Source organism: Haemaphysalis longicornis, unplaced genomic scaffold, assembly GCF_048455015.1.
Source record: "Haemaphysalis longicornis isolate Haplotype H1 unplaced genomic scaffold, Haemaphysalis longicornis Haplotype H1 scaffold_9, whole genome shotgun sequence".
In the NCBI taxonomy this organism is placed as follows: domain Eukaryota; kingdom Metazoa; phylum Arthropoda; class Arachnida; order Ixodida; family Ixodidae; genus Haemaphysalis; species Haemaphysalis longicornis.
Window position 1 is genome coordinate 50,568,164 of NW_027526460.1, and position 17,679 is coordinate 50,585,842.

General features: G+C 48.1%; 1 protein-coding gene across 2 annotated transcripts in view; it reads left to right on the forward strand.

Annotated features, from left to right (window-relative positions):
- LOC144151317 (GRAM domain-containing protein 4-like) overlaps positions 1-17,679 on the forward strand; it is a 97,933-nt gene that overhangs the window by 40,752 nt on the left and 39,502 nt on the right. The window contains exon 1 of one of the 2 annotated variants that reach the window (XM_077682324.1): positions 13,856-15,598. The exons of the other annotated variant lie outside the window; for it this stretch is intronic. Within the exon in view, the coding sequence (XP_077538450.1) occupies positions 15,443-15,598 (156 nt within the window). The 5' untranslated portion in view covers positions 13,856-15,442. Of the gene's footprint in view, positions 1-13,855; positions 15,599-17,679 lie in introns of those variants that run through there. 2 annotated transcript variants of the gene reach the window in all.

Below are 17,679 nucleotides of genomic sequence, written 5' to 3' on the forward strand. Positions count from 1 at the left end.
AAAATGATTTTTTTGAACGAGTGAATAAATAGCTGAGCGCCACGACCAATACAAAGGTCAGCTGTTAAGCGTGGAAATTCAGTCTCTAAATAAGAGTTTTCAAGGCTCCATAAATTCTCTCCCGTTCAATGAATTATCTGTGAAAAATATTTTAAGTATTAATCGACTAACAGCAGCATCCTATACGTGAGGAGTTTCAGCCGGTTTCAGTTGTATAAAAAGCACCTAACTCAAATAAAAATATAGGCTCATGTGAACCACACCACCATGAATTATTCATAATTGATGTGTTGTTAAAAAAATGTCCAGAAATCCAGAGAATTGTCTACTAATGCGTAGTATTCTTATGCCACTTCTCTAGAGTGTTAGTTTTTTACAGCCAAAATTGTGGCAATGAGTAGCGAAAGACGTCGGATTGTTTTTTTTTCTTTTGTTTCTTTTCGTCAATGATGTAAATTTATGCCATTACAGAGATGAAGTGTCTTTACTTTGCTAATTATGTTTTTTTTTGAAGATGTAAGGTATGCTGCAAAGTTGGTCCGTTTAGCTATTTTGTATCACTATTTCGAACGTTCTTTTGTGGACCTTTTTGTGTATTCTTCAGTTTTTTGGAGGAAATGTATAGGATGCTTTTTTTTTTATTTTCTCAGATCATTTTTGGCGAAAATTTTATTTTTTTCTATTCTTCTTTGCTTTAGTTTTTAAGAATTGTGTCTGCGCAATCATCTCTATTTACGCTATTATAACGAATAGAAGTATTACTTCTGCCAAATCTGCATTTTTGTGGAAATGCAAGGCGTTACACGGTTTACCATTTTCACTCATTTTTATTCATATTTTGAACGTTCTTTCGCGGCCTTTTCTTCGTTTATTATTCGGTTATGAGGGGCGATGTATAATTTGGATATTTATGATTTTGCCAAGTCATTTTTGTGAATTTTTTTTCTATTCTTTTTATTTCTTGGTTTTTCAATATTCTCTCAGGCAAAGTTCTATATTTACGCTATTATAACGAATAAAAGTGTTACTTCCGCCAGATCTTCATTTTTGTGGAAATTCAGGGCGTTACATGGTCCTCCTGGCTGTGGGGGTACTCGGCAAAGTATGCTACGCATTAAAAAGCACTACAATCCCTGGTATAAAGCTACCTCACACCACAGCAAACCAACCCCACATCGCGCGAACTGTTACTTCAAAAGTGGCTTGCAATGTGCGAGAGTTTTGGTAAGATGCGGTGAAAGGAAACGCGCTTATCCGTGTCGTCCTTCCGCCGTCATATCCTGTCAAACATTTCGCGCTTTACGCGTATGGAACGGAGAACCAACTTGCTCATAAGTCCGCCTTAATAATTACATTACTGACTTAACTAAACACTACTTACACATTCGCACTTGATCAAAACATAATCATCGTGCCCTTGACAACGAGCGAGCCGTAAGAGGACGGGGTTTTCACACGCTTGCACACCCCCATTGTTCGCCCGCATGCATGCACGCCCGGTGAAACTCGCACAATGAGATTTCCCTGTGGAGACCACGCGACGATGACCTTGCCTCCATTCTCGCCACGACGTGTTAGAAAGCACGGCGCGGGACGTGCGTGCGAGCTTCAAGAGGCCGTGATTCACTGTTATTATTGTTGTCATTACTCTGCCACCTGGCTTCCTCCTAAAGCCCGGCGGCGCTTACAAAAAACCACGTGCGCTTGCTAATGCGTGATGGGCAGTTTCTCCATCTGGGAGGCAGACGGCAATCTGCGCAGCAGCCACTGGTCCTCTAAGGAAAAGAGAAAAGAAGAGTTTTAGGTGGAGTTCCGAATAGGATCGCATCGGACGCTCGCTATTCTTCGAACATTCACAAGATATTCGAACGTTATTTGAATAGTATTCGCAGAATAATCGTCAGGTAAAAATGGATGGTAAATGAATTCCAGGAGTGATAAACAACTAGCAAAAAAAAAATAAGGGATAGATTTCACCCTGAAAAAGAATGTTTCACTTACCTGACGGAGCATTGATTGAGGTCATCGAAACGAACGCGTTGATACGAGTAAGGGAAATAATTGGTTGTTAAACGTTTTTTTTTATTGAATCGTCACAAGGGGCTTGCGGTCAATTTCTCGCCTTTGGACTTCAGGTAACCGTTGAAATGATTGCGGCAGAGATTGGTAACACGCGCGCGTGTGTATGTGAGGTTCCCGAAACGTTTCTTAAAGGATGCTTCGTGTCATCCCAGCCGACGCCACAAGTCGGCGAAAGAGATGGCTTATGCAGGAATGAAGATCATTTTGCACTAATCTTCCATGCCAAAAACATGCGTGTAAATTGACCCCGTCAGTCGTGGGATCGTGATAGTGCAATTACGAAACTTTTAGGACTCCACGGGCCATTGCGGACAGCCACAACCCCATGAATGGCGACCACCCCCACACACTACACACCCTAACCCCTACTGACATAGAACGACATCCTCTCTCACTACCGACCAGGCCACCAACCAGTTTCCTCCCCCACATAAGCAACTCACCAAAGAGCAAGCATTCATACTTCGAATGCTCCAAACAAACACCTCCCCCACTACACGCTCTGGCACAAGGTATTCCCCACCCCATACTCACCTCAGTGCATCTTCTGTCCCGCATCAGGAACACGGTACCACATAGTGTGGGCATGACCGAACACCCCAGATCTCCCTCCCAATCCCAACCCTACCCCTTCACAGTGGGCGGCGGCGCTGACCACCTTCGACTCCTGCTCCCAGCTTCGGCTGGTGAATAGGGCACGGCTGGCCGGCTACGACCAGGGAGTCCTGGACTGAGGACGCCCCTCACTGGTCCGAAATGACCGCAATCACAACGGATGGGATAAAAAAACTTTTTTCCTCGTCCTCCCCCAAGTTAACTTTCCTGCCTTTCCTGCGCTGTTTTTTCTTAGAACTCGCTATAGTGTGACAAGGAACACCAGATTGATGACAAGAAACGCGGGTAGCGTTTGTATGGCGCTCTAAAATCTATTTTAACACTAATTAAATACCTTTGCATTCTTCCTCACACGCGACGCTTGTTCGGAGTAAACATTTACTTCCCAAAAGTTTCACCAGAGTACTTCGAAAGAATAGGACTCTGGTTTCACCTTGTTGAGGAAGAGGTCAGGCCTCACATGCATGTGCGCAGCATTGTAAGGCTGTACATTCACAGCGGACCTACAGTTCAGCTACCCCAATTTGCATTGTTGCTACGCACTGCACGCGCCCAAGCCCTCAAGCAATGTGGATACAATTTGCCATGCGTTCCACATGACGCAACCGGGCTCCGTCGTCACGCAAGGCTGCCTGCGCGTGGAGACACAGAGAAGACATCGAACCGATCACACCAGACTCTGTCGAGGGGCCGAAATATGGAACCCAGTTATGCGTTTCGTCTGGTTATTCGTGACGTGGGTGCACATATGTACATTTAGCTCGTAAACAAGGCCTCTGCCACGCGCATTTGTCACGTGACACATGCGTACCGCCAGCCGCACGTCACTACGAAAATGATGCGCGATTGACGCTCGTACGACATGGCTGTAATAGCCTTCTTTTAGGGGCGAAGTCCCTTACGCGCTGTCGCTGTTGGCGTCTCCTGTCGTCGTCGTCGTCGTAATCGCCGTTTTATGTAGTCACGGCACTAAAACACCCGGAAACTCGTTTACCCCTCGCGCTAGAGAGCTTCGCGCTTCAAAGACAAGAGGCTTTTACAGCAAAGCTCTATACCTCTACCCCCAACGGTTTCATCGTCATTGGTAAAAAAGCCAATTAAGGCGCCAAGAGTAAACTTGTGCACTGCATGCTTCGCCCCTCCCCAGGTTTCACGTCACTGGAGATGGCCCGGTGTTTTCTTTTTTTTCGCTTATCATTGCGTGGACGCCACAGATGCAACAATGTTGCGTTGTGAACGCGCAGGACTTGTTATGTCGAGGAATCTATGGGATTTGTGAGAGTAAAGGTTAAGAGGAGATGAAAGCGAGAGACGAAAATTCGGAAGTCACTCATGATATTATTTTGTAAAAATGAACGACGGGATAAAAATACATAAAACAAAACGCTGGCAGCCGCACGGTGCATTTTACTTCAGCGCGGACCTCAAAACTCTCGTTTTAGCCGAATTTTTGTAGTTTTGGTGTGTCGTGTATGAATACACGAAGCCAACTACCAGAACACGACATTTTAGAAACGTTTATTCCTATTGACGCTCACCCGACTGCAGCATCGTTTGGCTGTCATGGGGAATTGAATGACCGCAGGTATCTGCTTGCTGGGCTTGATGTGATCTTTCGCCTCGAGCTTCGCGATCGCTGCGCCGCCTGCCGCAGCTTCTCTGTGGCGTTTACGGGATTTGCGCTGCGTGGCTGATAGGAGCTCGTGCGGTGTTTTGGTTCTGTTTCGCTTCTTTTCGCATTTGCGCGCCCTATAAAGCTTGTTATGGTGATGTATATAAGCAAAGAGTACGTTTAGATCACTTAAAAAGCAGCTGCGTCTTCGTGGCGTACTCGAACGCCAACAAGAGCCACCCGAGGACGCGGTTCTGCGCGCTTCGTCGCCGCTCTTCCGGGCGTAGGTGACGGCAGCAGCATATCACCGATGTCACCTCCGAATACGTCAGGCACAAGTGAATTCTACTGTAGCCTCGTTTAGGCCTGATACTGGCACAGTGAGAGGTTGGTTTCGTTTTGCAGCGCGGACAACGAATGCGGCTTTTTTTCGAATATATACGTCGAAGAAAAATATGTTTCGGGGATGTGATTACACAATCACGGACAATAACTTATGCCTTTTATAAGAATATAAGCCATGCGAAAATATGCTTTGTTGAATATGTGCCCACTCACGCCTTAGCAAGAACCAAGGAAAGTTAATGAAACTACGGAAAAATAAACGATGTGCTAGTCCGGAAGAAACATAATATATCTCTAAAGGGAATGAAAAAACCTAGTGCAGCTTCTGATATGCTAAAGATGTCCGTCCAACGCCAGGTAAGACTCACCAGACCAACTTAGACGCGAAATGCACTGCTATTTCGCGAGACATCGGCGGAGGGAGGGGAGGGGGACGCTGTGTACAAATGCGGAGCGAAATCAAGCAATGAACGTTTTAGTAATCACACAGAGAAATCTCGCGTTCACTTTCCTTTTGTTTTTCGACTTCAACGAACGGCTGATCGTTCGGCGGACGCATTTTTATAAGTATACAGGGTAGGCAGTTCACAAGCGATGAAAGGTGTGGTTGGAAGAGTGTGGTATCTGATAAGGCCCTCTGATTTCAGTTTGTGCTTTTTCCGGCTCCCTGTGCCATATGACGATGTTTCGAAGAAGCGTTTAGTCGCGGACGCGGATTGTATTCTAAGCCCGTCTCCGCGCTGCATGCTCGGGAGGATTCGAGTATGTATCAGACGACTGTTTACGGGCGCTCACCTCACGACAAGACGACCCTTTGTCGTGTGCCGATCCCGGAGTATAATTCTGCATTATCCATCGTACTTTCGTTGAGTGTTTGCGAAATTAAGACACTCTGGCTTGTAAATGGTGGTGATCAATATAGGAGGTATGATATTGGCAAACGTAATTGGCGTGCTGTCAGGTATGAGTCTTCCGCCAGATTATGTAAGGGCACAAAACCGATTTACATCGTGCTGTATAGCCGTAGCATGAACATCTGAGGAAACGCTATTACGGAGACACTGTTAGTAAATTTCAGGGTAGTGTATCTACAAACAGCTCCATGAATACGCCGGTTCCGCGACGCTGGTTGTGAAACACACCTGGCGCTTATGGAGGCCGAATGTACCACACTAAGATCGCGTCATAAACATTTACACTCTCATAAACACACCCCATTTGCGAACAGAGTGACTGCTCCACATAAACATGAATTTCCAAGTTCCAACGCGCACAAACGGTAAATCTCGTTGATGATGATGATGGTAGGGTTTTTTGGCGCAAGGCCAGCTGGGGCAAAGAGCGCCAAACGGTAAACGGCAAACGGTAAATCTAAAACTGGGGCAAACGGTAAATCTCAGTCGTGAGCGTGCCGCAAAAGCAGTGGCGACAGTGAGGAGCGCGATGGAGACTCCCGCGGCTGGTTTCGAAACGGGCCGCTAGGGGGATTTCAGTGGCGCCCCTACTATTAAGGGCCTTAGCCCCTACAGGCAGCGCTCGAGGCGTATAACGCGATCCTGCGTCAGTTGCTGAAAGGTTGTTTCGGACTGGTGTGTTTATTGCAATATTGGAAAGCACAGCGTAGCGCCTGTGCTGTCGTCTTTCTTTTCCTCCTTGTTCCCGTTAGGCTGTAACAGTCCTTTCAAGATTATCTGTGCCAGCGTAATTTTAGACTGGAAAGTCAATTTGTTTACGTTCAACAAATAAAACAACCGTTCACACAAGTACAGGTGTTCCAAAACAAGGGACCTTGGGAGCTTGTTTCCGCAATTCCGGGAAGTTTTCTTGCCGAGATATTTGTAAAATGCTATGAATGAGATGAGTCAGCTGTGTATACTTAGGAGTAATTGCGGTATACTTTAGTGCCGCTCCCAATCTACCCAATTCACCGGTGTGGAAATGGGTGCCTATGTGTGCGGTGTGTGCGGTGCAGCTTTCTGGGGTTGTTAGTGAAGGAAATCTGCAATATACTCCCATCGCGGACACCAATGATGACGCCACGTGTCTTCACTTGAGCTCCGATGGTGACGTCATGAACTTCGTGCAGGAAGAACGCAAGACAGACTGTGTCCCATGTAGGGCTGCTCCAATACCCAGCCTAACCAACCATGGCGTCAAGTCACAAACTTAGCGCAAGCGGGCGGAAAGCACGTCGCCGGCAACGAAGAGCGGAGCAACCGTTGGTGGCGCTCTGGTCGCGCGAGAGAAACGTGACGTTGCAACCTCTACTCTTAGAATACGTGTGCCTGGCTTCAAGCACAAACGTGCCCACTTAAGTCACGACGCATCGTCACCAAGATCATCATCATGGCGGACTGCTTACGGGTAGGGGGGTCGCGAAATGTGTAGTGCGATCACCCAGGACCTCATGCAAGACAATGGGCGATGAGTAGGCAGCAAAGTGGCGCCCTTCTACACCTTGCGGAGAGGGGCCAGAGCCCCCTGCTCACTCAGGTCAGTGATGCGTCACTCAACACGAGATTAGGGATCAACACGATCCCTATCCACGACGGCCTTTAGTGAGTGAGTGCGCGTGTGCATGTACACCAGTCTCGGCTGCCTTGCGAATTCCATAGAAAGAGAAAATAAGCTTCGATTTTGGTCTCTTGGCCAACCCTTTCGCCGAGCTAGACAACGTCTTCGTGATGGAGATGACAGGGAGCTCGCGCGCCGTGCAGTTGCCTCAATGTGCTCCCCGCACGAGACACCTTCGCCCCGAAGACTCGACAGCTTCCCACCATTCATTCATTCATTCATTCATTCATTCATTCATTCATTCATTCATTCATTCATTCATTCATTTGAAATAAAGCTTAAAGCCCTCACGGAGAGGGTATTCATAGGGAGTTTGTGACCCAACATAAGAAGAGGAGCCAGACATTGCTTTCGTCATATGGTGGTTACCTCATTCCAGGAAACCGTGGTCCCCTGCTGCTCGTACTTTGCCCGGGTTACCAGCATAAATCTGGTCGGTGGCGCCGGGACTTTTCAGCCTAGTAGATACAAAGGTCACCAAGCGGTTGTTAAAGTCGCGTTCCTCTGGTGTCCCTTTCTAGCCGCGAGCGGACTCGTGTGAGAGCATATTCTCTCTCTTTTTTTTTGTACTCTACTCTTTTTTTTTTTCAGGCACACATCTTTCAGTACACATTTTTCCGGCACTCATCTTGAAAATTTCAAGGTATTATACTTTTACATATGCTTCGAAAGCTCGACACACAGGCGTTTTCGTTTTTTGTTCGCGTCTACCACAAAAAGGACTGGCGTGGTCGAGGTCGAACCCGCGTCCTTGGGCATAGCAGCACAACACCCTAAATACTGAGCCACCGCGACCGGTGGCACATGTCTTCTTCCGGATTCATCTTGTAGTTCTCCCTACATTGTTACAGTGGAACTGTTATGGGCTAACTCCCCCGTTTTTTTATGTGCGTAGATTGTGAAAAGCCGCGCCCCTCCTCCTCGTATCTACGCGTCCTCTCCCTTCGGCCACCTGTTCAGATCCGGCGCTTCATATTTTTATACAAGACGGCGTGTTGTGCCACTGGAAAGATAAGTTTTTAGCAATGCATTTCTGTGTAGAAGTGAAGCCGACTTTAAGAAAATCGGTGTAAGCTTGGCCTTTGTCAGGTAGCTTTCCTACATTGCGTGTTGCACAGTGAAGCCTACTCAAAGAATAAACAGGATAAGTTCCCGCGATCGCGTCGGAAGGAGACCACCGACGGCGACCGGGCCGATGGCCGTCGGTACCCCGAACTCCCCGAATACCGCGAGGCAGAACACGCAAGACGTGGACGTGGCGACAGTCCCGCTGCAGTTTGAGAGACACTTTGTGACCACCTAATAACCCACAAACAGCTCCGCTGTTCACCCATCTTCACATAGTGGAATAGCATTGAATTTTTCATTCCAGAGTCAAGCTGCATTTTCTATGACAGCTATCCGCGTTCCAAGGATACCCACAGTATTATTTACCCCGCCGTGATTTTCTGCTTCAGAGTAGTGACCCGCTGTAATTTTATTTTATTTTAATTCATTTCATCTCATTTAATTTATTCACACCCTATAAGCCGAAGAAATCGCATAGGATGTTGGAAGGGGGGTGGGAAGGATAAAATGAAACGTAACAGAATTCAAGCGTACAAATTGGCAGACAGACACACGAACGTACTAATGCGATTACTCCGCTCAAGCCTGCTCCACAGCTACTGTCTCCTCGGGCATAAATGGTCACAAATAAGAATTCAATTATCATTAGGCGCCAATATAATTACCCGCCAAGGCCGTTGTAGTGTTTCTCGCTGTTAACCTTGTTTTCCTACCTTCCCCGCAGCACAACTGTGCTCGCCATGTAGCACCCTTTACAGGCGAGTCTAGATTATAATGTTCGCGCGGGTACGAACAGCCGATACCCTCCAATACCAGCCAACGCCGTAAAAAGCTCAAAACAGATGGAGAAAATCATGTAATTTATAGGTTGGAGTAAGGTTAATACAGTTAAGTTGGTTTAAAGCAGCGTTGAAGATGACCGGGGAATACAGCGGGACAGACCCCGTTGTGGCAGGTGGGAGGAGGGCCTACCCGTTATACACATCCTCGTTCAATACAAGGCACTTGACATTAGCCGACGCAAACACTTCAGAGTACTCTACAGACAGCATATTTTATTGCATTCATCACACTTTTTAGGAGGCGATGCCATGTTTTCTGTTAAGCGCACCTTTAAGTTTCTGTCAGAGAGAGAGAGAGAGAGAGAGAGAGAGAGAGAGAGAGAGAGACTTTATTATGAAATCTGTGTCCAAAGGACTGCTCGGCTTTCCGGTTGGGTAACAGGGATTATAATCCTGGGTATAGACCTGACCGTCTGTAGTTCTGGCGTGTTTTTAATGTGGTTCACTGGTCCATTAGACCTCTTCAAGCTCTTTAGGGGGTGTGAACCATGCCTCCCAGTAAAAAGGGCACTTTGTGGCAGGAATTGGTCGCAGGGAAGATCTCAGGGTGCTTTGTATGTTTGGGCATGTCCAAAGGGTGTGTTCAATGTTGGGGTATTGGTAGCAGTGTGAGCATTTTGGTGTGGGTCTAGGACATTTTGGTGCAGGCGCGCGCGCATTTTGCGGACATTTTGATGCACGGAAATTTGGGTGCACGGACATTTCGGTGTACGGACTTTTGGTTGTACGGACATTTCGGTGCAGGGACATTTCGGTGTACGGTCATTTGGGTGCACGGACGTTTCGGTGTACGGACATTTGGGTGTACGGACATTTGGGTGTACGGACATTTCGGTGCACGGACGTTTCGGTGTACGGACATTTGGTTGTACGGACATTTCGGTGCACGGACGTTTCGGTGCATGGACGTTTCGGCGCGCAAACTTTCCAGCAAATGAATTATCTGGTGCTTACTTGTTTTAAACAGCCATTCTATACTTCCGCGTAACGTGGGTTATGGAGCACAACAACCTACTGCAGTGCTTGCGCATTTGTATTGATGTCATGTTCGATTTTTGCCAGTTATTTGTATAAATAGAGCAATTCTTTATTCCTGTAAACGCCTCGTTCAGAAAACACCTGTTATGCAACCAACTAATTAAATCCTTTTTTAGACCTTTTTGTTTACGACAAGACTTTATAATGTCAATTCGCTCTTTTTTTGACGCATGCACATCAGCTAAGGAAATCAGCCGGTGGTTACGATGCATTTGGCAAGTAATTTTCTTTAAATAAAAGGCACACGTCTATTATCGCAAAAAAAGCAGCTTTACAAACATTCTGTTGCCCCCGAAAATGCAGAAAATATTATGAAGTGTTTCCTGTGGGCAGCGCTGTGACGCTAAACCAAACATGCAAATACTGTTGTCGGTAGCTTTTAGATGCGAAGCATCTCATGCTCAGGGCTGTGTCCCTGCCTTCCTTGTTGTCGTTGTCCGCCGTCCGCCCTCAACTGCGCATGCGCGTCTCTTCAGCCCCGTCAGCGTTTGGGCTGACGTCAGCGCAGTCCACTATAAAAAGAAATAGTTAGGCGGCACCCGGTTTCGATCCCGCGACTCTCTGGCCGCAACGGGAGGTACGTGGCGCTCTTCCCACTGCGCTACAAACCGAGACGGGAGCATGTGCTACGAACGCGCCTTATGTCCTTCACTCATTCAAACTACGTCAAGAAGCTACTGATACAACGAAGGCACGCGAAGCTGAACGTCAACGGAAACGACGAACTGAAAACTAATGGGAACTTCAGTCGACCCCATGGGTGCTTCGCATACTACTCAGGGTTCCCCTACGGGAAGATGGTGTAATTTTTTTCTCACGCGTGAGAAGTCTAGAATGTCGCCGTCGAAGAAGAATGGGCCTTTTTGAAGACAGCTGGAGCTTCTATCTCTCTTAAATTCTGCTAAATCATGTGTGAATTGTTCTTACAAATACCAGTCACTCCCGTGTTCGGGCAAAAGCGCGATGTCACTCGCCTTCAACTCCAAGCACAGAAAATACCAAGGAAAGGGTCCGCCGTTTTCCAAGCTGTGTCTTTTTTTTTTTTTTTTTTGCGCGCCGCGGTTTGAGGGGCCTTAGAACATCTGCAAAAGTGCATATACATATGCTTGTGGTGTCGCAAATTAGTATGATCATTCAGCGGAACCAATGGGTAATTGTGCTGGCCAAACTTGTTATAAGTAGGACCCACACAACATACAATGTAGGTAAACACTTGGCTGCGATCTGTCTGGGTGGTAGGTTACAAATGAAAAGCTATAATTACACCGCAAACAATGGTACAATAAACGGAGAAACCGATGTTTCACAACCAGCTTTCTTTCTCAAGGGTGACGGCGGTCAGGCTGCTGCATCGTCTGATAGTCTTTCAATGCGTTAGGTATCTCACAAAGCCCCTCTCTGAGGAGCGCAGCCCGTGCGTGTACACAAAGATGAGAGGTAGCGCCCCCCTCGAGGAGCAAGCTTGCTCTCTGCACCCTTCCGCGCGCCACTGTCATACCTAATAGCATCCTCGATTAACCGCACCGGTGCACACCGGGGCACACCGGTGCGCCTTTTCATCCTCGATAAACCGCACCGGTGTGCACCGCCCGTCCTCGATAAACCGGGGTGCACCGTCGCGGGGCAATTTTTGGTTGCACCGCCGCGCACCGAGAGAGTCGACGGTGCGCCGGCGTGCAGTCCCGAGATGCATCGCGGACGAGGCAGGCGAAGGAGCTTCCTCCGCCGTCTGCTGCAGCGACGGCGCATCGCCGCACTCGTGTCAAGGCGGACGGAACTGTGTATTGTTGCTGACAAGGATGGCGTGCTTGTGAATTCATCGGGCAACGATGCGACAGTCTCCTAACGGGCGGTAACAATGGCCAGTGATTGTAAATGAGGACGCAAACTTTGTGTACTTCAAAGACGGCTGCATGCATTGCCAGAAAGTTGGGGATTGACATTCGTTTCGTTCGATCGAATTATCATGAACTGTTACCGGAGTGCCTAGACGATGAAGACGTACTTGTTTTGCTGTAACGGAAGGGCGGAACAAAACAGGCACTCGCATTATGGCTCAAACGAAGATTAGAAGCAGCTTGTATGTAGCTGTTTAGTGGAAGCGGTGGCAGTACGTTGTTCCGCATGTGTGACGGATTTAAGTTGTGCGTACATATAATCATTGGCCTTCAATAAATACCACTTTCAAATAGCGCTGTGTCTCATTACAGTGCTGTATTGTTACTTGTGAACGTTTTTATGAGTTGATTTCTTCGATTAGAGATTGCGCCTGGGTAGAACCGCCCCGTTTGTCCTCGATCAACGCTCCGTGCCGGTACGCACCGTCGTAGGGCACTGTGCACCGCGCCGGTTTTGGGGGCAACACCGGTGCGTGTTTATCGAGGACGCTATAAGGGGCCGCGCTCCTCTCCAGGAATCACTCCTTCTTCGCCCCGGTGGTCCCATCGGCGATTAACTCTCCAAGCCTGGTATATTAACACGCCGGACATCGTTGGATGCAGGCGTCGCCTCGGCGTCTTCCATTAGAATAGGAAGAAATTTTAATCCGCTGGTTTGGCGAGAGCTGCAACAGTCGTCTTCCCAAATTTATGACCTCCGTGCATTCGTTTACATTTTTGTACACGTATACTACGTACATGTACAGGCAATAATTAAAGAATGTGTAGGCCTTTTTTTTTTTTTTTGCTTCAAATAACGCGCCCAAAAATAATCCCAACGGGACACAGCAGCACTGTTCGAGACAGCGTGGAAATCCGCTAAATTCTTTGAATTATTTTTTACCATGATTTGTAACTCATAAATTCATATATGCTCGTTACCACAGTTGCTAAAACGGTGCTTCCAGAGAGTTTCTTATTAAAAAATCCAAGAATACGAACTTACGAAAGACAGAGGCTGTGCTCGCGCGTGTGTGCCATTACGAAAGAATCAGACACCACCTCACGTGTAGGCGCACTTTCGAAAGAGTTTAAAAAGGTCGCTTTCATGAATACTTACAAACATGTAGCCAATGCCCGGAGGCACACGACATCGCGCCAGGTGGCTTAGGTTAGGTGTTTCACTCTCGCTGTCGGTTCCACGCTGGTTCCTCGTCTTACGTAACTCTGGTCAAGCAGGTTTCGCGCCTTCATGTTCGCTTCCACATGCGTCACAACCTTATCATGATGCAGCTTCCCAGGTGATTAACACCAGAAACGGTTTCTGCGTGGCCTGCCTTCCGTTACATTTTCTTTTTTATAAATGAAGCTTTTATAAATGAAGTCTATCGGTTTTACGTCAAAAGGCGACCTGTCTGGTTTTCAGAGCGGTAGGTCGCACTTTTTTTGGCTTCTTGCCCGCAGGCAACGGCCTTGACCATATGCAGACCGCATCTTGAATCGGGCCTTCATGTCCCGCATAGGGCGGGGAGCGTGTCCGCACATTTTCAGTTGAAAGCCCGGCGCAGGACCAGCGAGTCGCGTTCTTTCGCAGCCGTCAGGTTGAGCGATTAACTTCCGTGAATAGGGCTGTGTAAAGGGCGGTGTCTCGGCGCGGCGACAATGACTTTGTGTAGCCTTTATAATAAGCGGCCGCTTTTGGTGGCCGTGACGATTTGTGATTCAGACCTTCATTAACGGTGTGAGAGGGAGAGAGAGAGAGTGTGCGGTCCAACGTGTGCGCGCGGCGAGGGAAGGAAACTGAATACATTCGTCGGGGGCAGGAAGCTGTGAGGGGCTCTGTCTCTGAGAGCCGTCATGTCGGCCGCGTGGCTGCCGGACAATCCTCGTGACGTCACTGCTTTCTCCGGCGAAACGGAGCATCCGAGAACAAGAAACTCGCCGTCGTCTCCTTCGGGCCAGCGTAGTTCCCTCCAGGAGGAACGTATTCTTCATGCTTGCTTCCTCTTTGGCAGCCTTCTTTTGTGAGTTTCCTTTTGATCAGCCTCCAAGCTCGCGCATTGTCTACGCGCTGTGGTGGCCTCCGCCGAGACATATGCTCCGCGACGTGACGGGAGACGGCTTGCGCACAAGACCTTGCGCTCTCGACGCCCGCTGCTGGAGCTGACGCCAAAGCTTGGTTACGAAGTACGAAGCCCCTAGGAACGAGTGTGTGTAGTCGACGAGCTTGTGCTGCACGTTGTGAAAGAACGCCCCAACGAAGCATGTGCCAGGCGACGTTGATGGCTACGAGAACCTGGAGGATCTGACCGATACCGTGCCAAAGGCGCGTGCTTCTCCAGTCGCGGCAAGGCGGATATGACTGCCAAGGGCACGTGAGTTTCTACCGGCGAATCATCAGACGAACCGCAGGCGTCGCCGACGTCGAGTGTGAAACGACCAACTTGGCCGCTCTCTGTGCTATTCGATGGTACGCTGTTGTGTGCGCCCCGCAGCAACACCGAACCGAAGGAAAAAAGTGAACGTGGTGTGTTGGTTATGCGCGAATCCCGCGTAAAACAAGAGATCCTGACTTTCCGCGTGAACTAACTGCACGTTTAAATGGTCGCACTTCGAGGATAGTTACGTGAGTGGTCAATCGGAAACGAACATTGCAGGTTTGAAGACAGACTGATGGTCAGTGCTTGCGACAGTGCTGCAGGTGTCAAACACTTTAAATGACAGCATAGTTTAGTATTGAGTAAATCAAACACTTCTCTTCTTGTCTGCGGTTGTCGCTTATGGCCTGGTGACACTTCAGGACCTGCATTGAATCGGCGAATTCACAACATTCCGGAAAAGATAGGCTAAGATTTCAATGCTTTTTTTATAACATCAAGCATCACTAAAGACAACTGTTGGTGTTCAGGCGTACTCTCGAACAGCGTGATAACACTAGCGGCTATCTTACACATGTGCTTTCAACGAGCAGACGTTCGTTTGCGCGCTCATTAAAGACACGACGGGTGCTCGCAGACATTTCGCGTCGTCAGTCAGTTCGATTGTCCACCCGTCACTGTCAAACCGCGATGTACGTGCACGTATAACAGTGACGTTTAATCCGCTCTTCCGGTACGACATCGCAGGAGCTACCGTAGCAAGCCGGCCACATGCCCCGCCCAGTATTGAACGAACGTTGATACCGTAAGACTCTGGACAATCGATTGCGATAAGTTTCTACCGCGGCTGCATCGTTCGGCGTCAGAAGAACTCCTCAGCCCCCGGATATTTTGGGACGGCTGGAAATAAGGGAGGTGCAAGTGAATTGCGACAGTAGGCGGCAGACATGAACGACGACGCGGTGCAACCTGTGTATCCGACTGTGACCGATATCGTAGATACATCGGGCGATGAGGATCGCCCTGGGCGACGAAGCGATGCATCTGAAGGCAATGATACAGGCTGTGGCCGTGGTTGAAACACCCGCCCTCTGCCGCTTCCACAGGAGACGCATTTCGTACCGGCGCATCGCTGTCATCCGGAGCTACTTCAAGAAATTAAGTCAAGTACGTGACCGTCTTTGAGATCTCTCTGATGTGTCTTGCAAGATATGCACATGTTTATCGAAAGTACGTGAGAAAAAAATTCTGTAAGGGGATGACCTTATACGTGCCCCTACATGATTGTGCGCTGAGGCAATATTTTGCGCCATCTTTATTTTTCTTTTTTGCCAAACAGTAGTGAAGTGTATGGCCCGAGAATTGTGGGAAGAAACAAAATATTTTATAAGACGACAGTTATAAACGAACAGTTACAAGTAAAAGGTGGTGGTTTAGTGTCGGGCAACTAAAATCTGTTCGTTGAGTTAACGATTACGTTAAAACGAACTTTGTACCCACCGCGGTGGTTCAGTAGGCGGTGTGCAAAAAATCGGCTGAGCCCAAGGACGCGGGTTCAGTCCCGGCCGCGGTGGCTGCTTTTCTGATGGAGGAGAAAAGCGATAATGCCCGTCTGTCGAGATTTAGGCGCACGTTAAAGATCCTCAGGTGGTCAAGATCAATCCGGAACCGCGCGCTTCGTAGCCTGCAGGTGCAGCTTCGCCACCTTAAACGTACAAAATTTGATGAAAACGAACTTTCTAACGCCGAGATACAACTGCAGGAAGCACGGCGACAGCTGATCAATTGAAAACGTAGGAAAAAAAATTCCCATATATTTTTTTTTTTTTACTGCAGTATCCATCTCAGAGAGCATGTTTCACGGGTCGGATTTTACCGTTTTAAGCTATATTTGTGGGCGATATTAGATCGTCATTGTTGGAGGAACACTGAAGTGAATATGTGGCTCCTTGTCGCGAGGCAGCATTGCGCTGTTTAGCGCTCGCCTTTATTTTTTAACAGCGAAGCTCTTTAGTAAATCGTAATTTTTCCTGTCCGCAGTTAAAAATACCAAGAAAACACTCTCTCTCTTTCTCTCCCGAGAGCGCTCACTTGAGCGCGGACCTTGCGGCGAGCGCCCCGCAAACAAACCCAAAAATATGCCTAGCGCTCGTGTGCGCGTGTTTTGCGACGACCACCCAGCGTCCCCAGCGCACGTGTGTCAAGTCAAGCATACCCACTTAGGGAGATCGGCCAAGATTGACCAAAAAGAAAAAAAAAAAGCTCCAGCGTTCGCCGTAATCGTGGCAACACTTGCTCGGAACGAGAAAGACACGTCATAGCGTACGCCCCTCCAAGGTGATGTCCAATGATTATCACTTCCAAAACAATGAAGGAAGCTCACACTTATAGCAACAATGATGGAGTAAAGGTCGTTGCTGCAGCGAAGAAGAAGCAAATCGTCGGCAATAATGGACTTAAACGTTCGTGATGGTCGCGAAGGTTGCCTACAGTTTCGCTAAGTTCAAGTCTTACGCCTTAGTGCGAGCTTCCTTGATTTTTTATTTCATTAATCAACTGAAGTGTGCTGTATTTGTAAGTTCCAGAAGAAGAGCGGACGCAACGCGTCCATCGCGGCCGCCTCATAAATTGCCGCACGACATATGTCACATTCGTCTGCACGTTTTAAAATAACTGCAACGCTTGGGGCTTGCAAGGTATAAATAAGCTTTAAGGTGAGCTCACCTTTCGCTGTGACGTGACACCACCGTTCAAGAACCTCGTGTATAATATGGGCCTCGGCCCCCATTAATGCAAATTGCGAGAAATTAAGTCTCCCTCCCCCCCCCCCCCCTCCCCCCCCCCCTCTCTCTCTCTCTCTCTCTCTCTCTCTCTCTCTCTCTCTCTCTCTCTCTCTCTCCCCCCAAGTGCGATTGACTGAGCTAAAAATAGTTTTCCAGTGACGGTTCCGGGTAACAGGCGCGTCATTTCGTTCATACCTTGACCTACATAAGGACTAAATTTATATTTTATTCCCATTACCCGGATCCGTGCAACGGCGTGCATAATTAAGATAACTACAGGTTCGACTGAAATTTCCCCTCCGTTACTTTTCACATGGTCTCGTTTAAAGAGCATAGCTTAATGACGTCTTTGGGCGATCTGTAGCTTTATGCGACACGGGGTGAAGTGCAAGGGATTGTAAAGCCTCCGAAGGCCGGACCAGAGCAGAAGCCCAACAACGCTGCTATAAAATAGGCGACCCGGAT